Source organism: Lynx canadensis, chromosome D1, assembly GCF_007474595.2.
Source record: "Lynx canadensis isolate LIC74 chromosome D1, mLynCan4.pri.v2, whole genome shotgun sequence".
NCBI classification, from domain to species: domain Eukaryota; kingdom Metazoa; phylum Chordata; class Mammalia; order Carnivora; family Felidae; genus Lynx; species Lynx canadensis.
The window spans coordinates 110,052,620-110,076,742 of NC_044312.2; the positions used below are offsets into that span (position 1 = coordinate 110,052,620).

General features: G+C 38.8%; 1 protein-coding gene across 1 annotated transcript in view; it reads left to right on the forward strand.

The window, feature by feature from the left end:
• CD1H11orf80 (chromosome D1 C11orf80 homolog) overlaps positions 1–24,123 on the forward strand; it is a 95,569-nt gene that overhangs the window by 67,938 nt on the left and 3,508 nt on the right. Inside the window, exons 9-14 of the mRNA XM_030332495.1 lie at positions 2,257–2,407; positions 4,276–4,422; positions 8,296–8,417; positions 9,564–9,674; positions 11,389–11,487; positions 23,728–23,803. Coding sequence (XP_030188355.1) covers positions 2,257–2,407; positions 4,276–4,422; positions 8,296–8,417; positions 9,564–9,674; positions 11,389–11,487; positions 23,728–23,803 — 706 coding nt within the window. The remainder of the gene's footprint in view (positions 1–2,256; positions 2,408–4,275; positions 4,423–8,295; positions 8,418–9,563; positions 9,675–11,388; positions 11,488–23,727; positions 23,804–24,123) is intronic.

Below are 24,123 nucleotides of genomic sequence, written 5' to 3' on the forward strand. Positions count from 1 at the left end.
GACATGGAGTCCCAGGTCAGGCTCTGTCTGCGCTGATAGCACAGAGCCTACTTGGGATTCTCTCCCTCTCTCTGCCCCTTCCACGTTTGCACATGCATGCACACATACTCTCTCTCAAAATAAACAAACATTAAAAAAAGTTTTTAATAAATAAGATAATTGACTTTTGAAAGCAAAAAATGCCATCAGAGTATGTTATATGTGGAAGTAAAATGTATGAGAATAGCACAAAGGCCAAGAGAGGAGAAATGGAAGTATATTATTCCCAGATTCTTATACTATATGTAGGTGCAACTGTTATAATATCACTTAAAAGGTAGACCGTGATAAAGTTGTATACTATAAAGCCTAAAGCAATCCATAAGTTGCTTCAACAAAGAATTATAACTAATAAATCAAAAAAAGTGGGTGGTGCCTGGGTGGCTCAGTTAAGCATCCGACTTCGGTTCAGGTCATGGTCTCACGGCTCCTGGGTTCAAGCCCCGTGTCAGGCTCTGTGCTGACTGCTCAGAGCCTGGAGCCTGCTTCAGATTCTGTGTCTCCCTCTCTGTCTGCCTCTCCCTCGTTACACTCTATCTCTCCTTCAAAATTAAATGTTAAAAAAATTTTTTTAAGTGTTAAAATGGAATTATAAAAAACACCAGTCCAAAGTAGAATCCAAAAATAGAAAAGAGGAAAAAGAAAAAAAAAAGGAAACAATGTAAGGAGAAAATGCCAAACACATAACAAGATTGTAGACTTAAAACCCAACCATAGCAGTATTTATATTAAACGTAAATAGTTTAAACAACCCATCAAAAGTCACACACTTTGACTCTTCGGACACTCCACTCACTGAGTTTGTAGCACCTCAAAGCTAGCCTGGCTCTGAACAGTGGATGTGTTGGCCTTAGCTCCCGTTTTAATGTCTTCTTGGATTTGGGATAGAGACTTCATTTATGGGCACTGTCTCACTTTGTTCTGCTGTGACTTTTCATAATGCCCCAGTGCCTACTGGGTGAGGATTTTAATCTTCATACTTAATGCCTCGTGTTTACCCTTTTCACAAGAGGATGAAAACAAAAAAGATTAAGGAAAATATATTCCTGGTTTCTTCAGCCTTGGTTCAGGGAACAAAAAGTGTTAAGTATTAGTTCTTAACTGGGTAATTTTGCCCTCAGAGGACATTTGGGAATGTCTGGAGACATTTTTGACTGTCATGACTCAGGGGGAGGGTGCCACTGGCATCTAGTGGGTAGAGGCCAGGGATACTGCTAAACATCCTACAGTGCACAGGACAGCCCCTACAACAAAGAATTATCTGGCCCAAAGTGCCAATAGTGCTTAGGTGGAGAAACCTTGGGTTTAAAAGAGTGAGAGTGGGAGTAAAATCAAGAGAAGAAAGCCGGGGAACCTGGGTGTCTCAGTAGGTTAGGCGTCCAACTTCGGTTCAGGTCATGATCTCACAGTCTGTGAGTTTGAGCCCCACGCCGGGCTCTGTGCTGACAGCACAGAGCCTGGAGCCTACTTCTCATTCTGTGTCTCCCTCTCTCTCTGCTCCTCCCCTGCTCACTCTCTGTCTCAAAAATAAATAAACATTAAAAAAAAAGAGAAGGAAACCATTTCAGGGGCTTGTCCCCTTTGTCTTGGTTAGAGAATAGGGTTAGAGAAGGTAAGGAGTTTTCTTCTTAATCTGAATATACTCAAGTACTTACTGAAAGATGTATCTTTGTATATATTTGTAGCATGTATCACACTGTATTACAGTTTACTGTTTTTTATGTGTATCTCCAGTACTATAAATATTATAACTTGAAGGTAGGTATTAAATCTTAATAAATATTAATAAATTAATATTTTTATGTATTAGAAATAAATATTAATAAATTATTAATAAATTTTATTAATATTAATAAATCTTAATAAAATTAAATATTCATTTTTGTGTCCTCTGAACTTAGTATAGTGTTTAGCCTGTAGTACCACTCAAACGTATGATGGAATGAGCAAGATGAAGAAATAAACTAATTGTCCAATACTATACCTGTAGCACACACTTACTGAACTCAGAATAAATTTCTAGGGATTCTAGTGGATCTGTCTGTGGTGCCTCATACCTGTATTCAATGTGAAAAGGCTTAATATATAATTAGCTAGCACCATAGTTTATTTCTGAGAGTGTGAACCAGGTCAGTATTATGTTTGTTTTATGCAAATGAATATATTGTCATTTAAAAAAAAACCCTAAAATTTGGCAGTTTTCTTTAGCGACTATACATATTTCTATATGGACCATCAGGCCTGCCTCTGATATTGCCAAGTCAGAAGCAGCCAACTACTACTGTCTTCGAAGATACCTCTTTCTTCATTGACTGGAAGAAATACCACTTGTGTCTGGTGCCCAATTTGGATCTCAGTTTGGATAGAGGTATATCTCCCTCTCTTTGCACAGGGATAAAGAAACCTGGAGAATATTATATAAATGCAAGTAAATATAAATAGCAGGTGTACATAAAAAATAGGACCCAGTGATCTGATGGCTTAGGTTGGGTGGTGCTGTTAGGGGTCTGGCTGAGAAACCACGTGAAGTGCAGCAAACAACAGGTCAACAGGCAAAGCTCCATTAGAGCCTGTTTTGGCATTACATGTTAATGCTGGTTTTTCTCTCACTTCCTCTACTGGCTCCTCTCTTCCTGGTCCTCTTGAGGTAGTCATTGAGCCTTCATCTTCTAAGGACTTGTTCAGAGGGTTTCTCTTGTACCTTAATCTGTTTTAGAAAGGATAGTAAAAGATTAATAACATCTTTGAACTATTGTGGAAGAGAAATGTTTCCTAATGAAATGAGAAAATGCACATAAAATTACTTAGAAAACATTACCATATAAATGCAAGGCAGGAGTACAAACTATATAGTAATCAACTAAGAAACTAGCTGTAAGATTTATGCAGAGCCTGACCACATTAGCTTTGGATGAATTACACTGAGTTGGACACCTAATAACTGGATCAAAAAATAAAACTGGGAAGTAGGAATATGCAAACATGAGCTGATATCTAGGAGCTTTACAATGTTGAACTTGACTGTTATTAGCTAGAATTCTTTGAAATTTAGAAGGTAGTGTGGTCACCTGGATCCTGAGGAAGGTAGCCAGTGGGGAATAGGTATTCTAGAGCTGTAATGGCATGAGGAGACTGGAGCCTCCTGGAACAGAGTATTTCTAGGGGAATGACAGAGTCTTCTCTAGGAAGTAAGCTTCAGAGTAAGGGTTTTTTTTTTCTTGAATAGGTAGTTATTCCAGAGGGTGGGATGAAAGAAGCCTGTCCTTGGACAGGGTCTCTGGAGATGAATGGTTTTGTGAAGAAAGAATGCTTGATCTTAACTGGGGGGTGTCATGCCATTACAATTTTTGAGCCTCTCGGGCTCTCCATATCTCCTTTTGTCTTTCATTTTTATTTTCATGCTTTGTTAGTTTTTTTTTTTTCCGATTCTTGATGCCTGAACTTGCTCAGTTAACTTTGGAGATGAATAATGTAGAAAATATCTCCTCATCTTCCTCCATCATTACTCTAAGGGACAGAACCAGGATGTGGAAATACACGGAGGTATTTCTCTGAATGGATCTGGATGAAATTTAGAACTATCATGATTGTGTTTTAAAGGATCCAGGTGCTAGAAAGTGACGGTAGGGCATCAGATTACTTGGGAGTATAAGTATAATATAGTGATGTGGTTCAGAACACAGATTTTGGAGTCAGTCTAAAACAGATCCACCACTTGCTGTCTCATGGTGGGCAATGTATTTAACCTATTTGTATTTCTTATCTGTAAAATGGCGTAAGAATAGGTCCTATGTCTTAGTGTTGTTGTGAAGTCTAAATATTTAGATACTTCATGTGAAGAATTTAACACAATACAAAGCATGTAGTAAACACTTAATACAAATTAATTGTTATCATTACTCGGGTTTGACTCTGACATCTGACTCTTACTAGTGATACCTACCTTAGAAAGTTGTATAAAGAATGAATAAATGTATCGTATTAGTGTTTCCCAATAAATTCTACAGCGTGCTGCTTGGTTTACATTTTGCACACTCAGTTGTTATTTTGATGTTCCTTCTATGAGTCACTATATTTGCTTCCATCATGTGGATAGAGAAACAGGTTCAGGAGGAAAAGGGAGTGTTTGATTTTAGATCTTAGATCATTCTTTGTTTGAGGTATAGGTTCTTTATTCACTTAGCATTCTGAGGGCCTTACTTATCTTAGAATACTGTATAATATCTTGTCCTCTAGATTTGGTGCTTCCAGATGTGAGTTATCAGGTGGAATCCAGTGAGGGGGATCAATCTCAGAATATGGACTCCCAGGGACAGACTCTGCTGCTTTTTCTCTTTGTGGATTTCCACAGCAGATTTCCGGTCCAGCGAACAGAACTCTGGAGTAGGTATAGGGGCTGCCAGTATGGGTGTGATTAAATGTTAAGAGAGTAAAGAAAGGGAGACTTTATCTGAATTACATATATAATTACATATATTTCTGTAGAATAATGAATTTTAATAAAAAATCTTAAATAGGTTAAACAAATTATATGCTGTGTAGAAAAGATCTGTATCTTAAAATGAAACCTCACTTAAATGATGACATTCCCAGAATGTTCAGAAATCAGCAGATACTTTCTATAATGCTCTTTAAAAAGAGGCTATTACCTTAGATGAGTGGTTCTCAACCTTAGCTCCATGATATATTACCTGGGGAGCTTCTAAAAATGCCCAAACTTTACCCCCAGGGATTATGATTTCCTTGGACTGAGGCAGTGCTCTGATACCAGTATGTTTTTAAAGCTTAGGCCTGAGAACTGTCCACCACATTATTGCCTTTCCAGGTGGAATCAAGAAATGTTACCGGCCTTGCTTGGCCTTGACACAGTATCTCAACTACAACATAAGGTGTGGGAAGCATATTGGTATGAATAGCTTTATGTCATTGTCACATAGAGCTCTGGGAAGGGAGAAATTGTCCTCGTTCAGGCATACAAGGAGGAGCCTTTAGTATCTAACAAATTGATGATAATCTGTTATCAGAAAGTTTCTGTTTGGTGGTCCATGAAACATGCATCAGAATCACCTGGAGTATTTGAAAATGTGTTTCTTCCTGAGGCAAGAATCAATTCATTGTTTTGTTATAATATAAAAATATGGAATGGCTCAAGAATCTGCATTCTTAAAAATATTCTCAGGTAATTTTTAAATTTAGTAAAGTTTGAAAAACACTGAATATGAGCAGGAGTTAGCTTATGTGTTTTAATCCAATAAACCCTGAGGGATATTATGTGTTTCTCAATGCCCTTCTAAACTTTGAGGGAAGTAGCAAGAAGTGGAGCTTATAAATATGTGGGGAAAGGTTCATAAGCCTCCCTTTTGGTGCTCCCAGTATGTTTCTGTATTCTTTCTCTGTAAGCCAGTGTTTTTTCTTGGGACTCTACTCTGAGCCATTCCAGTGCTTGTTTGGTGTGGCCCTGCTCCCACTGAGTCATGAGAGAAATGACACAATTTATATCCCCAGATCAGAAGAGCTCATGCTGACTGGTGCCAACTATTTTTTGAACAAACTATTGTCAGTTGTGGGATTCTTCCTGCTGCCTGCCCTCCATGCATCTCCTGTCTTTCTCCACTATCTATATATTGTTGAGGAGAGAAGCACTATCTTCCTGGGCTCTGCCTTGCAACTCTTTATTTGAGGAGCTGTTTTTGTCTGATGCCCCTGGTGTTCTGTTCATTAAGGCCCTGGAATGGGAGCATAGAAGAGACCCAAACTAATGAGGCTTCCAGCAGTGAAGACAGAATGAGGTTGCGTAGGGTTGTTACCTGGCTCACACTCATATGGACAGAGGCTGATAAGAGAAGAGCTTAGTATAGGGGAAAGGACTTCAGGTAGAATCAAGAGAGCTGGTGTTGTTGTTGTTCATTTAGTTTTTGAGAGAGTGAGTGAGCAGGGGAGGGGCCAAGAGAGAGGGAGAGAGAGAATCCCAAGCAGGCTCCATGCTGTCAGCGCAGAGCCTGATGTGGGGCTCAGACTCACAAACTGTGAGATCATGACCTGAGCCAAAATCAAGAGTCAGATGCTTTAACCAACTGAGTCACCCAGGCACCCCTAGAGAGCTGGTTCTAACTTTACTTCTGCCACCAAATTCCTCAGTGGTTTTTCAGAAGCAAGTCTCATAAGTCATCTGATCCTCTCTTTTCGTATATTTAACGTGAGATTGGTAGACGAGGGGCTAAAAGGCCCTTTCAAGTCTCAAGACCCTCTGAAGACTTAAGATCTACTATCTTCTAGTGAGGTTGTTTTGTTGTTTTTTTTCCGTGTGTGTGTGTGTGTGTGTGTGTGTGTGTTTGGGAGAGTGCAAGCAGAGGAAGGGCAGAGAGAAGGGGACAGAGGATCAGAAGCAGGCTCTGTGCTGGTGGGCTGACAGCAGCGAGTTTGATGTGGGGCTTGAACTCACAAACCACGAGATCATGACCTGAGCTGAAATCAGACGCTCAACTGACTGAGCCACCCAGGTTCCCCCCCTGATTTTTTTGAGGTCTTCTAGAGGGAGTACCACATTCAGTCTTCCCTAGGATGATGTAAAGTCTGATACCATGTTCTGAATCCTATTATTCCTGAATCCTCCCATACCTGAAGAACTCAGATTCCTTAAAACCAGTGTTTTCTATCATTCTTGTAGTAAGTACTGTGATAGTTTATACATCTCTGCTTATCTGGACTCTGAAGGCCTGCAGCATCTCAGGTAGTGACAATACTGAATTAAATAGAAATTCATCACTGCATTAGTATACATAGTATCTTTTTAAATTTCCTTACATATCTGGTGGTTTAGGACTAGCCTTTGAAAAAAGATGTACTGTGAAGGTAGGTAGATACAGATATATGGATAGAGATATAGTAATTTTATCTTCTTTCTCTCTTATTCTTTTTCATATCCTTGAAAGCTTTCTGTAGAGCTACTTTTAGGAAACAGATTGTGCAGAACTACAGTCTGTTTCCATGTGTCTTAAAAAAAATCACTTAACTGGCCTCCTGCCCACCTTGTCATGGTAACTTTTCTATGATTAACTCATTATTTTGCTACAGCGTTAAAGGCATCTGGTGGTATCAGCAGTTTTAGGAGAACAAACTTGTAGCTTTTTAATTAAATGTCTGCTTTCAAAGGGGTCTAACTGATTTCTTGAGGCTATTCTTAGGACCAAACTATAGAAAACAATAATCCATATGATATCATCATAGCAATAGCAATATTTTCCCTTTGAATATTGCAATGTACATTTTAGAACACTTCATATATATTATCCTAGTTTATCTACACAACATGCCTGTGAGAGCGGGTGTTATAAAGCCAATTTTAGTTTTGAAGTGAGAACAGTCAAGTGACTTGGTCACCATTAGTTAGTGGTAGAATTCACTCTAGAATCTATGTTCTCCTAACTCCAATTTTGGACCCTTTTTGAGCAGATCACAAACTACATTCCTTTCTGGGAAGGCATCCTTGTGCCTTGTGGTAGAAAATGTACTTTCTGGTTTGCATTTTTAATGCAGCCCTGAGAAAAGCCAGCCAGCCAGCCGTTGGCTGCTTCACCATAGTACCTTTGAATAGACTTTTCAGGGTAGAGTAGAAAAACACTGAAAAGGAAAGGTTTCCTCAGGTGTGAAGTGAATTTGTCTTCCTGTGTCTGTTGCCTCTGAGTCATCAATGCGAGCCTACTGCTGGATGACATATTTTGCCTGTCACTCTTACCTGTTAGCTATTCTGCTGTGCAGTGGTGCCTGTGGTTACTTTATCAGAAATAAAGTACTTTTTCTATACCACAGCATATCTGAGAGGATTAAGACCCTGACAGTAGCAGTGGCTCACCACGGCAGTGATGCTCAAACAGGAGATGAGTAGGGTAGATACAACTTTCCAGGAGGCTTTCCTCTTCCTCATTCTCCTGTTCTTTCAGAGTCACAAGTATCATTGTCTGTAGTGATGTGGTATATATTTCTGTTTCTAATATTAATCAAATAGGAACCCTCACTTGTTTCTTCAAAAATAATGTCAAGCTTCACATTAATTTTTGAAGCTTTCTTTCATTTGTAAGTGGAACTGGGTGGGTTTGTAAGTTGCTGGGATTTTTGGGGGGCAGTGGGGGACTAAAAAAGTAATTATTTGCAGATAGGCAGAAGTGGCCTCTTCTTCTAAGAGCCTCTTTCTCATGCCCACCCTGACTCACAGCACATGAACATGAGTCTTAAAGTGGCCATTCTCACTCCCCTTAGGAGCCCATACTTTGCTCACCGTTCATCTCAGTGCCATCCTCACGGAGAGCCACAGTGTAGTGCAAGATTCCATCCAGGTGACTGTGGACCAGGCCTTGGAACAGTATCACCAGGCTGCCAAGGTAATAAGAAATTCATAACTCCTTTTCTCCTACTTTCTCTAAGAAAAAGAACTAGAGGAGCACCTGGGTGGCTCAGTCAGTTGAGCGTCCAACTTTGGCTTGGGTCATGATCTCGCAGTTCATGAGTTCCAGCCCCCCATCGGGCTTGATGCTGTCAGCGCAGAGCCCTCTTCAGATCCTCTCTGTCTCTCTCTCCCACTCTCTCTCTACCCCTCCCCTGCTTGTGTCTGAAGCAGGCTCCAGCTCAGAAGCAGTGCTGACAGCTCAGAGTCTAATGTGGGCTCAAAGCCACGAACAGTGAGATCATGACCTGAGCCAAAGTCGGGCACTTAACCAACTGAGCCACACAGGCACCCCAAGAAATCTTTAAAAAGAAAAAAAGAAAAAAACTAGAGGATATGACAGACCTGGAGAGCCTTCCTCGCTTAATGCCCTCTTCCTCTTTTGTCACCTTGGCTGATCCTTACACTGCCTGTAGTCTAGGAACTCAGGCTTTAACTTAGGATATGTCATTGTAACCATCTTGCAGTAGTACTTCCATAATACTACAATTCTACTACTAGTCTTACCTACTAGTAGGTGAATTTGAGTAAATAGGGACAAAATAATAGAGGAAAATGACTGATAATGCACCTGTTCCTTACTATCTTCCCTTCACACACATACTTCTGGAGCTATTGCTTCACTAAATCTTATATTCTCCCCCCATTTCCCAATGCTTTATAACATCACTTTCTCTTATCTGACTTTCTGATTTCCTCCATCCTGTGTACTTGTGGTAACATATTTCTTCATATGGCCCCCTTCTCAGGGGAAAAAACCAACCACACTAAGAGCAAAGTTTAAAGCTTTTTGTTTTTAAATACTATGTGCATCTGTTTTATTGCCCAGTGTCTTATGGGTTGGTTATCTTTTCTGAATGTGTCTGTGTCAGTAAGTCATCTCTGTAAAAGGGGAGTATATTGTTTCAGTACCTCAGTGTCCTTTATATGACATGATCTCAGTAAGTATTGTTGATGGGGGGGGGGGGGAAGAATTGTTGAAATCCTGCCCTTACTGAAATCTTTGATTCCTTGGGGATTCTCTGAACCAGCAGCTTGGGATTATTTTAAACTGCCATCTCCCCTTACTTGTTATGTTCCTTAGGATCATCAGAAATTGCAGGCCTCACTCTCAGTGGCTGTGAATTCCATCATGAGTATCGTGACTGGAAGCACCAGCAGTAGCTTCCGAAAGATCTGCTTCCAGGCCCTTCAAGTTAGTAGACTGGAGCCGCTTAAAAGTGCCAGGTTTTTAACAACATTCTACCACCTATCTTAGTAATATGCACAGAGCTTTTAGAAGCATTTCATTTTAGCCTCTTGTGATCCTATATGGTATCAGGCTTGTGGTGTTTTAAAAAACATTTGTTGAATGGATAGTGTACTATTTTATAAATGAGAAAATAAGTTATTTAAAATTTCCACTTCCTTTAGGTCACATAGCTAGCTACAGTTAGAGCTAAGACTAGATCAGTGATTCCAAGTTCCTTACTGAAGAATGTTTGTTACCTCTTGGTTACAGAAAACATTGGAAATAACTGAGTAGCCTTATTTGGCAGTATGGAATAGTGTAACAGTTGAAATTAGAGGACTGAGTTCAATTCAGAACTGGCTATGTGGACTCAGGCCTGTACTTAACTTCTCTGAGCTTCATCTATAAATTGGAAAAAATAATAGTACCTCACAGGGTTGTTATGAGCGTGAGGGCTAAGTATATAGCATATGGTAGGTTCTGGATAAATGTTAGTTTCCTTCCTTTTAGAATTCTGTGCTGACCGGTTGGTATTATCAGTGGGGTGACACATTCATTCTGTGTCTATTTTATTTTTTGTACTTTATCTTGAAAAAATAGAATAATGTATTCAAATTAAAAAATAACTAATAATATTTATCAGTGTAATTACAATTTTTGCATATTATCTCATATAAGCTATATTGTATAGTTGTAACCAACATATTCTATATTCATATATAATTTGACATTTCCTCATTTCAGCTGTCTTAAAATTTGTATCAGTTACCCAATTCTACTACATTGATTTAATCTGATTTAATAAACCATTCCCCTAATGATAGACATTTAGGTTGCTTGTATTCTTTTTGCTAATATAAATAGTATTTCAGTTAATACCTCTATGTGATATCTTGCTTCTTTTGAATTATTTCTTAGAATAAATTTCTATACATGGAGTTACTAGGTCTAAGAGTATAACACCTTTATAATCTAGTGCATCTTACAGCTTCAACTGTCTGGGTCATGTGGATAGCACAGGGTAATGAAAAGAACACTATGTTGGCAATTCTAAAGTCAGTCCTAACTTTTGTACTGACTAGCTGTGAGATCTTCAGTGGATCACTTCTCCTTTTTTAGATTTCAGTATTCTTGTCTATAAAATTAGTGTGTTGTGTTAGGTGGTTGCTCTTGACGCCTTTAACTCTAATATCCTACAATTCTATACTAAAAAGTAGAGGTTATTACCCATTGCTTATGGATGCTAACTATCGTCTTGTTCCTTTCTTCCCTAAAAGACTTACCCGAGGAAAGTTTCTTATTTCAGCCTTATTTGAATACAGTGGAACCTATGCTGTCTTGGAACTTGTTCTGGAGGAGAGCAATTTACATAATCCTTTTATGAACAGATGGATCTCTGGGATGTGTATCCCCTATAGAGATAAGAGAACAAAGGCCTTGTTTGAAAGATCTTGCTTAGGTAACAGAAATTGGAAGACACAGAAGCCACAGCTACTTGTCTCATGCTAGTTTCACAGGCCTTCTCTCTACTTCTTCTGTGTTCATTGGAATTAAGGAAACTCAACACAAACATGGTTTGCCTTCCAATTTGTCTCCTCCTCTTCCTATATCATGTAGGTACCTTCCTTTTGGTTTCCAGTACTGGAATTCAGCATATTCTCTCTCTGGCCCATTTTAGGCAGCTGACACTCAAGAGTTTGGGACTAAACTGCATAAATCATTTCATGAGATCACCCAGCACCGATTTCTTCCCCACTGCTCATGTGAGGTGAAGCAGGTAAGTATAAATAATCAGTACTTTAGTGGAAATCTTCCATATTGATATATGTGAACCCTAATACAGGGTGGGTAGGTGCAAGTACTTTAAATTTTTTATTTATTAAAAAAATTTTTTTAACATGTATTTATTTTTGAGAGACAGAACATGAGTAGGAGAGGAGCAGAGAGAGAGAGAGGGAGACACAGAACCTAAAGTAGGCTCCAGGCTCGGAGCTGTCAGCACAGATCCCGACACGGGGCTTGAACTCACAAACTGGGAGACCATGACCTGAGCCAAAGTCAGATGCTTCACCGACTGAGCCACCCAGGCGCCCCTAAATTTTTTATTTTTTTAAATGTCTATTTATTTTTGAGAGACAGAGCACAAGCAGGGGAGGGACAGAGCGAGGGAGACATAGAATCTGAAGCAGGGTCCAGGCTCTGAGCTGTCAGCACAGAGCCCAATTCTGGGCTCAAAGTCACAAACCACGAGATCATGACCTGAGCTGAAGTCAGACACTTAACTGACTGAGCCACCCAGGCACCCCAGGTACAAGTACTTTAGATTGCACATTCTGAGGTTGGCCTTTCAGCAAGGAAGTCTGTGGTTTAGGAAAACTTTAATAGAACGTAGTATTACACAGAGGTCAAGAGCATGGTTAGATGTTGCTCAGATTTTATTTCCGCCACTAACTAGTTGTGTCATATTGTGGAAGCTATTTAATCTTTCTAAGCCTTAGTTTTATCAGTAAAACAGGAATGACGCATACCTAAAATTGTTGTGAGGTTTGAATAAAGTAATGTACATAAAGTGCTTGGCACATATTTACTCTTACAATGGTGATGTGATCAAAGCCATACTTTTATCTATTCACCTTTCTGGGTGCTGGAGATATAGAATTGCATTAGTTAGTGTCTCCACCCTCGAGATCAGAAGGCTTCATCTTGTTTTGTGACAGACTCCTCTAATGAGTGAAAAGAAATCAAACTTAGGAAATTCTATATATCTCCAGATTCTAGGTAATTTTTAGTGGTGTTCCAAGTAAAGCACACTTTTCTGGCCTTCTTGGCTCCAGTCAGTAGGATTGACTTTTCTGGAGCTAAAGTATAATATGAGTAAATGAAGGAGATTAGGGGTGATGTTATACAGTGGCTTCTGGCCAAGATGGAGTAATAGGAACCAGATTTATTCTTCTGTGTGAAATAACAAAAATCTACACACGATATATATAACAATGTTTCTCAAGACACTGGGCATCAATGAATAGGATAATCATTCCTGAGAAATGGAAAACAAATGAAGTGAGCCCTATGATTACCCTAGCATACTGCCTAGAGAAAGTACAGAGGCCATTGAACAGGGAGAAGACATCCAGGCAAAGCCTAGTAGTCTCCCTAAGTTGAACAGATGAAGTGGAGAGTCCTGGGATGCCAAGACAGCTAAAGTTTTCAGGGCAGAGTACCAGAAAAGAGGGAGTTGCACAGAGAGAGAATTCTGGGAATCTGCAGTATTCAGTATTCAGAATAGTATTCAGAATAGTACGAATCAGCTCATTCTTGTGAAGAAACTATGCAGGTAAAGAACCATCCAGATGGATAAGAGGGGACAATATGCAGAGCTTACACAGGGCTAGAGATAGTGCATATTTCCATCAACCAGAGAGGAAAGCTTTATAATTTATGGAGCATCAGGTAGAATACTAAGAAGAGTCTTGCCTTGGGAATAGAGAAAAATTACACCTCTGCTTAATAAACACTCCTCTGGTCCTGCCTAACAAAGCTTAAAAGCAGAAGCAAGATCTAAAGGGATCAAGTTGTTTTCAAGTAATTCAATAGCATCACAGAACAAAGGTCAAGAATTTTTACAAGAGTATTAAAAATACCCAGCACCCACCAAAGTAATATTCACAGTGCCCTGCATCCAATCAGAATTAACAGGCACGCTAAGAAGCAGGAATATACAACCCACAATGAAGAGGAAACTCCATCAAATGATCAATCATTTAATGAAAACCAATCCAGAACTGACACAGAGGATAAAATTAGTAGACAAAGACATTGAAAGAGTTATTATCATAACTATATTCTGTATGTTCAGGAAGCTAGAGGAAAGACTGAACATACTAAGTAGAGATTTGGAAGGTATTAAAAAAAGACTCAAATGAACTGTAAAGTTGAAAACTATGATGTCTCTGAGGTGGAAATTACACTGAATAGTATGAATGGAACATTGACACTTAAAAACACATAGCAGTAGAAACTATCTGAAATGAAACACAGTTGTAAAATAATATTGATGATGATGATGATAATAGTAATAGAGCATCGAGCACCTGTGAGTTATGGGACAACTTCAGGTAGCCTATTATGTGTGTAATTGAGGAATCTGAAGAAGAAACAGGCAGAAAATATATTTGAAGGAATAGTGGCTGAAAATTTTCCAAATTTGATGGATTCTATAAAACCAACAGATCTAAGAATCTTAAGAAACCCCAAGCCCATGAAACAAAGAAAACTACACCAAGACACATCAAAATTAAATTGGTTAAAACCAATGGTAAAGAGAAAATCTTTTTTTTTTTTAATTTTTTTTTTCAACGTTTATTTTTGGGACAGAGAGAGAGAGCATGAACGGGGGAGGGGCAGAGAGAGAGGGAGACACAGAATCGGAAACAGGCTCCAGGCTCTGAGCCATCAGCCCAGAGCCCGATGCGGGGCTCGAACTCACGGACCGCGAGATCGTGACCTGGCTGAAGTCGGACGCTTAGCCGACTGCGCCACCCAGGCGCCCCGGTAAAGAGAAAATCTTAAAAGCAAACGAGGGTGAGGAAAGCTTATGTACAAGGAAACAAAGATAAGGATTACAGAAAATTTCTCATCAGAAAAAGTATAAGATAGAAGAAAATGGAGCAATGTCTTTATAGATAGTACTGAAGAAAAAACCTTCAACCTAGAATTCTTTACCTAACAAAGATACCTTTTTTTCTCCAAATGTATTTATTTGTTTTTGAGAGAGAGAGTGAGAAAGAGCATGTGCGTGCACACATGAGCAAGGGAGGGGCAAAGAGAAAGGGAGAGAGAGAATCCCAAGCAGGCTCAAACTCACAAACCGTGGTGAGATCATGACCTGAGCTGAAATTGAGAGTTGGACACTTAACTGACTGAGCCACCCAGGCACTCCCAACAAAAATATCTTTCAAAAAAGATGAAAAAGGACTTTTTCTGACATACAAGAGTTGAAAGAATTCATTATCAGCAGTTGAGAAATGTAAAAGAAATCCTTCAAGCAGAGAAAAAGTGGTAACCAGCTGGAAACCTGAATCTAGGTAACTACATGGATAAATATAAAAAAATTTTTTTTCTTATTACTTAAATCTCTTTAAAACATAATTAACTTTTTAAAGCAAAAATAGCAATAATATGTTGTGAGGTTTATAACCTATGGTGAAGTAAAATGTATAACAATAACAGCACAAAAACCTGGAGGAGAGAGATGGAAATATACTGTTTTAAGGACTTATACTGTATGTGGAATAGTGTAATATTATGTGAAGGTAGACTGGTAAGTTGAAGATGAAAAAAACCATCAAAATAATATAAGGATTTACAGCTATTGATCCAAAAAAGGAGATACAATGGAGTCATAAAAAATATTCAACCCTCAAGAGAATGAGAAGACAGGCCACAGACTGGGAGAAAATAATTGTAAAAGACACACTAGTTAAAGGACTATTACCCAAAAAATACAAAGAATTCTTTTTTTCTTAAAGTTTATTTTGAGGGAGAGAGAGGGAACAAATGGGGGAAGGGCAGAGAGAGAGGGAGAGAGAGAATCCCAAGCAAGCTGTATGCTGACAGCACTGACGCAGGGCTCAATCTCGTGAATCATGAGGTCGTGACCTGAGCTGAAATCGAGAGTCAGACGCTTAACCGACTGAGCCACCCAGGAACCCCCAAAATATGCAAAGAACTCTTGAAATTCAACAATAAAAATAAAGCAGCCAAAGACTTTAACAGACACCTCACCAAAGAATACATAAGATGGCAAATAAGCATATGAAAAAATGCTCCACAACATATATCATCAGGGAAATGCCAATTAAAACAATGAGATACTACTACACACCTATTAAGAATGGCCAAAATCCAGAACATTGACAACACCAAATACCGGCAAGGATGTCTTAATTGCCAAAACTTGGAAGCAACCAAGATATTCTTAAGCAGGTAAATGGATTAAGTAAACTGTGGCACATCCAGACGATGGGATATTATTTTGCACTAAGAAAAAAATGAGCTATCAAGCCATGAAAACACATGGAGGAAGCTTAAATACATATTTAAATAAAAGAAGTCAATATGAAAATGCTGCAAACTATGATTCCAAGTATATGACATTCTTGAAAAGGCAAAACTATGGAGACAGTAAAAAGATCAGTGGTTTCCAGAGGTTAGATGAAAAGGGAGGAATGAATATGCAAAGCACAGAGGATTTTTAGGGCAGGGAAACTGTTCTGTATGTTTCTGTAATGGTGGATACATGTCATTTTACATCTGTCCAAAACCATAGAATGTACAACACTAAGAGTAAACCCTAGTGTAAACTATGGACTTTGATGATAACGATGTGTCAATGTAGGTTTAACACTTGTAACAAATGTACAGCTCTGATGGGGGATGTTGATAATGGGAGAGGCTATACATATGTAGGGGCAGAGGGCATATGAGAAACCTATGTACCTTTTGCCCAGTTTTGCTATGAACTTAAAACTTCTCTAATATTTTTAAAAATATTTAATCTAAAAGAGGGCAGAAAAAGAGGAAAAAGAAGGAAAAAGAACAAAGTACAGATGAGACAAATAGACAACAATTAGCAAAATGATATATTTAAACAGCGCCATATCAATTATATTAAATATAAGTGGCCTTTACAACTATTTACATTAAAAGGCAGAGATTGTTAGATTTAATAAAGCAAGAGCCAACTGTATACTGCCTACAAGAATCCCACTTTAAATATAAAGACAGAAATAGAGTAAAAGTATAAAAGTATGGGAAAAAATGTACTGTGCTTACACTAGTAACAGCACCGAAGAGGGGCACCTGGCTAGCTCAGTTGATAGAGCATATGACTCTTGATCTCAGGGTTGTAAGTTTGAGCCCCATGTTGGGTGTAGAGATTACTTGAAAATAAAATCTTAAAAAAATAAAAAAGCACTGAAGCGGCTATAACGGGCGCCTGGGTGGCTCAGTTGGTTAAGTGTCCACCTCTTGATTTCAGTTCAGGTAATGATTTCACCATTGTGAGATCAAGCCCTGCTTTGGGTTCTGCACTTAGCATGGAGCCTGCTTAAAATTCTCTGTCCCTCCCCCTCTGCCCTTCCCCTGCACGTGTACATGGTCTCTGTCTCTCTCTCTCAAAAAGAATAAAAAAGAGAGACTATAAAGTAGATTTCAGAGCAAAGAACATTACTAGGGATAAAGAGAGTCATTTCATAATGATGAATACAATATAGTGAGTACAACATAATGAGGATAATAGCCCCAAACATTCATGAAACTTGATAAACTTTTGAGAGAACTTTAAAATAAATGAAGCAAAACTGATAGAACTGTAAGGTGAAATAGACAAATCCACAATTTTATTTGGATATTTCAACATACTTCTCTCAATAATTGATAGAACAAGTAGACAAAAAAATCAGTAAGTCTATGAAAGTCTTAAATAATACTATGAATTAACTTGACTTGATATTTATAAAACACTTTGCCCAACCACAGCAGAATATTCTTTTCAAGTGCAAAAGGGACATTTAACAAGATAGGCCATATTTTGAGCCATTAAATACATCTCAGTAAACTTAGAGGATTCAAGTTATACAAAGTATGCTTTTGATTACAATAGGATTAAAGTAAAATCAGTGACAGATATCTAGAGGGGCACCTGGGTGGCTCGGTTAAGCATCTGACTCTTGATGTTGGCTCAGGTCATGATCTTACAGTTCATGGGTTTGAGCCTCATGTTGAGCAGAGCCTGCTTAGGATTCTCTCTCTCTCTCTCTCTCTCTCTCTCTCTCTCTCTCTCTCTTTCTCTCTCTCTCTCTCTCTCTCTCTCTCTCTGCCCCTCCTCCCTCCCTCTCTTGCTCAGAAATAAATAAACCTTAAAAAAAAGATATCTAGAAAACTCCAAATATTTGGAAATTAAATGACACACTTATAAATAACCCATGGGTCAAACACAAAATCAAAAGGGAAATTGGAAAAGTATTTTAACTTAAATGGAAATGTAAATTATCAAACCTGAGACATCACTAAAGCAGTACTTGGAAAAATACCGATGTTAGAAAAGAAAAAAGTCTTAAATCAGTGATCTCAGCTTAGACTAGAATAAGAGCAAATTAAACAGAAGAAATTAGATAATAAAGTCAAACTGGAAGTCAGTATAATAGAAAAAAAACAGAGAAAAATCAATGATATTTAAAGGTGGTTCATTGAAAAGATTAATAAAATTGATAAACATTTAGCCAGACTAATCAAGATATAGGAGAGAAGACACAAATTTCTACTACCAGAAATTAGAGAGGTGACATCAGATATTAAAAGGATTATCAGGGACTATTATGAACAAAGTTTACTTCAATAAATTTGACAACTTAGATTAAATGGACAAATTCCTTGAAAGAAATTACCAAAGTTCACTCAAGAAGAAATAGCACTATATACCTGGTAGTTCTCTATTAAAGAGATTTAATTTTCAGTTGAAAACCTTGAGACTATTGAGACTATTTTAAAACTGTCAAAGCTCAAGAATAAGAAAACAACCCAGTTTTTAAAATGGGCACAATATGTGAACATACATTTCACAAAAGAAGATACACAAACAGCAAATAAACACATGAGAAAGATGCTTAACATTATTGGTCATTAGGGAAATGCAAGTCAGAACCACAATGAGACACCATTTCACACCTGCTTGGAATAAAGACTGACCATACCAGGTATTGGCAAGGATGTGGAAGAACTGGAGCTCTTACACCCTATTTGTAGGAATAAAAAGTGGTACTGGGGCTCCTGAGTGGCTCAGTCGGTTGAGCGACCGACTTCGGCTCAGGTCATGATCTCACGGCTTGTGAGTTCGAGCCCCGCGTTGGGCTCTGTGCTAACAGCTCAGAGCCTGGAGCCTGCCTCGGATTCTGTGTCTCCCTCTCTCTCTGCCCCTCCCCTGCTCACGCTCTGTCTCTCTCTGTCTCTCAATAACAAATAAAAACGTTAAAAAAATTTTTTTAAAGTGGTACATCCACTCTGGAGACTAGTTTGGCAGTGCTTAAAAAGTTAAATATATACATCATATGATCCAACCATTCTACTCCTAAGTATTTATCCAAGAGAAATGAAAGCATATGTCTACACAAAAATTTATACACTAATGTTCATGGCATTTCTGCCATATTTGTAATAACCCAAAACTGGAAACAACCCAATGTCAGTAGGGAAATTGATAAACAAACTGTGGTGTGTCCATTCGATGGAATACTACTTGGCAATAAAAGGAATGAACTGTTGATAATACACAGTAGTGTGGATGAATCTCTAAATAGCCCTGCTGAATGAGAAACCTCAAAATACTGGATCAGTTGTGGTAGTGTCCAAGGGGGAAAAAGCCCTGAAAGACAAGAGTACATACTGTTTGATTGCACTTACATGAAATTTTTCAAAATGCCAACTAATCCTTAGTTCAGATCAATGATTGCTTGAAGATGGGAGGTGTAAGAGTTTCAGGGAATGGTTATGAAGTTCAGAGGAAACTTTTGAGGGGGACGGATATGTTCATTATCTTGATTGGGGTGATGGTTTCACAAATATATGCCAAAACTTATCTAATTGTACATATTATATATATGCAGCTTATTTAAGTAAATGTTATATTCCAATACAGTTGCTATAAAAAAATCACACATTTCTGAGAGAGTAATAGATCATTTTGTACTTCTACTACTTTTCTCCCTCTCCTACTTTAGTTTGCCTGATTGGATGGAGAAGTTTAGGTGCCCAGACACCCAAGGATCACAGCATCTCATAGATTTGCTTATCCTCTTCTGCTTTGTAGCGAGAAAGGCTAGAGGATGGGAGTGAAGTCCCTGTAAATGCTCCTTTCATCACACCTTTTTTCATTGCTTTATGTACCTTCTAGGAAGCTCATTCCTTGAATGCATTTGCTGTTCCTTTCAGCTGGTTCACTGCAAATACTCTTGCTGATGTCCCTCCAACTTGGAATGCTGTTACCCACAACTTGAGCAAACAAATTTCCACAAACTTCATGACTTAAAAACAACAGAAATTGTATTATCACGGTTCTGGAGTCCAGAAGTCTGAAATCAAGATTTTAGCAGAGCTGTGCTCCCTCCAAAGGCTTTAAGAAAGATTCCTTCCTTTCCCCTTCCAGTTTCTGGTGGCTCCAGATGTTCGTTGGTTTATAGCCACATTACTCCAGTCTCAGCCTCCATCTTCACATGGCCTTTCTGTTATGTCTCTCAAATTTCCCTGTCTCTCTGATAAGGACACCTGTCATTAGAATTAGGGCCCACTTTAAATCCATGATGATCTTATCTTGAAATCCTTAATTACATTTGAAAAGACTTTTTTTCAAAATAAGGTCACATTCTGGGGCTCAAGACTTGGACATACTTTTTTGGGAGCCGTTGTTCCGCTCATTACAGCCATCCACATCTTCAGATTTCCAGGGATAAGGAAATTTACCCTAGATTTCAGGGTAAGGCATACATCATTATCATAGGACCTAGGATATATGGATAGGATCTAGAAGTGTTTCAGCCTGTGAAGACGTTTTGTTTGGGCCTCTCTGATATCCCAGTGATCTCTCAAAAGGAAATGATCTGACTTCTTTTGCCCCCTTCTGTTGTTATAGTGATGGCTTATAGCCTCCGGGCCATTCATAGTCCAATTAATTTGGCAGATGGCTAGTGAACTCAAGGTCTTAGTAGTCCTAGGTCTTAGAAGAAAGGAACATTTATTGGATCCTTAATCTGTGCCAAGACTTCCACTTTAATACCACAAAGATCCTACAAAATATGTTGTAGTTTTCCCATTTTATAAATGAAGAAACTAGTTAGAGAGCTTTCCTTATTTGCCCAGAATCACATAGTTAATAAGTGGCAAGGCTAGGCTTTGTACTGAGGTCTCCTGGTTCCAAAGTCTAGTAACATTGTTACCATATAGGACTGGTATAGGAATGTTCCATACCATATAACCCAGGGAAGATGAGTGATCAGAGGCACTCATGGGTAAAACTTGTGCTTCTGCACTTAAGACCATTACTGTTTCCTTCTTATAACATCCCCTTGGTGATTAATAACTTGATAGTGGCACAAGAGTGGCACCCAGTGGCTTCAGCTAAAAATTACAAGGGTCAGATTTTTTTTACCTCTGGACCAGTCCCTCAGTTTCTATTTTTATTTCTTTAAATGTTTATTTATTTATATTTGAAGGGGGGGGGGTTGGGGAAGAGATAGAGAATCCCAAGCAGGCTCCGTGCTGTCAGCTCAGAGCCTGACGCGGGGCTCAAATCCATGAACCATGAGATCATGACTTGAGCTGAAACCAAGAGTCAGTTGTTCAACTGACTGAGCCACCCAGGCACCTCCCCAGTTTCCATTTTTAAACTGATAAAGTAGAATAGCTGACCTCTTGAATAATATAGAATAAAACCATCTATGGCTGTTATATAGTTTATGGAGAAGTAGAAGAAATGAGAGAATATGTATTTAGAGTTTTATAGAAAATAAGAAAAGGCCATGCCAGGAGTGGAGATTTATTTATAGCTTGGGTGTTGGAACATAGGACAGTGGGCCATAAAGGATAAACAAGATAGTTCTCCAGGGCTAGTGTCACAGATGTCTGTAGTGACTGAAAACATAAACCCATAATAAGAGCAGTGACAAGGAGGTAATTTTCTCAGGAAAGGTACTGTTTCCCGAGGCAGGGGGGGGGAATTAAATGTCTCGCAGTGTTAAATCCAGGGAGGTGTATCCTGAAGATAGAGCTGTCTCATTTGGGGGAATCTGATGATGAATGAAGGGTATACAAGATTCCCCTAGGTCTGGGAGCTTTATATCTGAGTGTGTGTATTTCCTTGGTGATATTAGTTTCAGAATAAGAGAAAGTTTTGCCTATTACATGAGATTTTTCAGGGAAGAATGAAGTAAGAAAATAAGATTTCTCTTGGGGCATGTGGGTGGGTCAGTTGGTTAAGCGTCCAACTTTGGCTCAGGTCATGATCTCATGGTTTGTGGGTTTGAGCCCAGCATCGGGCTCTGTGCTGACAGTTCAGAGCCTGGAGCCTGCTTCAGATTCTGTGTCTCCCTCTTTGCCCCTTCCCCAGTAGTGCTGTCTGTCTGTCTCTCCCTCTCTCTCCCTCTCTGTCTCTCTCTCCCTCTCTGTCTCTCTGTCTCTCTCTCTCTCTCTCTCTCTCTCTCACACACACACACACACACACACACATAAACATTAAAAAAAAAAGCTTTCTCTCGAAGAAAAAAATGGAAATTTTCTTTGTACGGTTTCTTTTTTCACACCGTTAGGGTCATCTTTACCATTCTGTGTTCCTTGGAATGTACTTAGAAGTTGAAGTTTTCTTTAATGAACAATACATGACAGTATTTTTTATTGAGTTATAAGTCACTATAAAATTTACCATTTTAAGTTGTACAGTTTAGTGGCTTTAAATATAATCACTGTGCTGTGCAACAGTTACCACTAAATTCCACAATATTTCCATCATGCCAGAAAAAAACCCTGTACCTATTTGTAGTCAGTCCCAATTCCCCCACCTTCCATCTCCTGGCAACCACCAGTCTACTTTGTCTCCATGGATTTTCCTATACTGGTTCACGTAAATGGAATCAAAATAGGTAGTCTGGCTTCTTTCACTAAGCATAATGTTTTCAAGATTCATGTTGTAACATGTGATGGTACTTCATCCCTTTTTATGGTTGAGTAATATCCTTTTGTATGGATGTGCCATATTTCTTCTACCCATTCATCAGTTGATGAACCTTTATGTTATTTGCACTTTTGGGCGATTATAAATAATGCTGTGAACATTTTTGGATGGACATGTTTGTAAATCTCTTGGTTATATATCTAGTAGTAGAATTGCTGGGTCATATGGTAACTCTATGTTTAACACTTTTAGTAACTTTCAAACTATTTCCCAAACTGGCCATTTTACTTACCCAACAATAATGTGTAGTGGTTCCAATTTTCTACATTGTCACCAACTATTGATATTGTCTATTATTATTGTTGTTATTTTATTACTATTACTACTACCATCCTAGTGGGTGTAAAGTAGTATCTCATAGTGGCTTTGATTTGCATTTCCCTAATGAATAATGATGTTGAGCATCTTTTCATTGGTTTATTGGCCATTTGTATCTCTTCTTTGGAGAAAGGTCTCCAACTCTATCAAACCCACTTTTAATTAGGTTGTTTGTTATTGAATTACAAGAGTTCTTTATTCTGGATACAACTCCCTTACCAGATATGATTTGCAAATATTTTCTCCCATTCTTGTGGGTTGATTTTTCACTTTCTTTATTGTGTTCTTTGAAGCACAAAAGTTTTTAATTTTGATGAAGACTGTGTCTGTTTTTAAATACTTGTATTTTTGAAAAACAAGAAGCTAGGATTGGGTTCTGATCTTAGTAAGCTTAGAGAAACTTTTGTTTCTCTATCCAAATTGAACCAAGTGTGGCAGGACTTTGAAAGGCTACAGAGGACGACAAAATGTGCCAGGCTTCCCAGGTTTGACTTCAGTCAGTTATATGTAGATCACTTACCTCTATGCAAGACACTGTGCTAGCTATAAAATGATGCAGTCACAGCAAACCTTACCTTTCAAGGAATTTAAAATGTGGAAAATGGGACACACATAAAAATGATAAATAAGGGCAGGCAGTGCATCTTCAGAGCCCAAGGAGTGGGGCAGATGGTAAGCAAGTTACCAGAGGTCAGAAGAGGTGGGAAATGCCTGGAGTACCTGGAATGAGCTGCAAAGGCTCTAACACAAGCCCTGATGATTGGGGTTGGGTAGGGGAGACTCGCATGAGCGAGGAGGAAGAGGGAATTCCAGGTAAGGGAGGGCAGCCCTGTGAGGCCAACAAAGCCACCAGGCACACTTGTCTCACTGGAGCTTGTTCATGTTCCTGCAAAACTCACTTAGGACTTCTAATTTTTAAAGCAGCTGCTCCCAGAGAAAAATGCAGAGCAGAGCACAGAAGATGCACATGAGAACAGCAGTCCAGAACTCCTTACAGGTAAGGGATCAGCTTCTCAGGTGGGCCTAGGAGCAAAGCTCAGAAGTAAGGTACATTGGCTTCAAGCTTTCAAACTACACCTTCCACACCATAGCAAAATCATGGGACTTGGCCGGCTTCTACCACCACTATGGGTGTTCTGGAGCAGCAGGGGGGCATTCCCTCCCCAAAGTTGGTATGATAGAACTAGAAAGTCCTAGTAACATTGTACAGTTAAAGATAGCTGCACATGAAGGGGCAGGGCCCTGAATCTAGTTGGTTCCTTCACATCTTTTCTCATTACTGCTGTTCTCCCTGGTTTTGGTTACTACTCTGGGGCT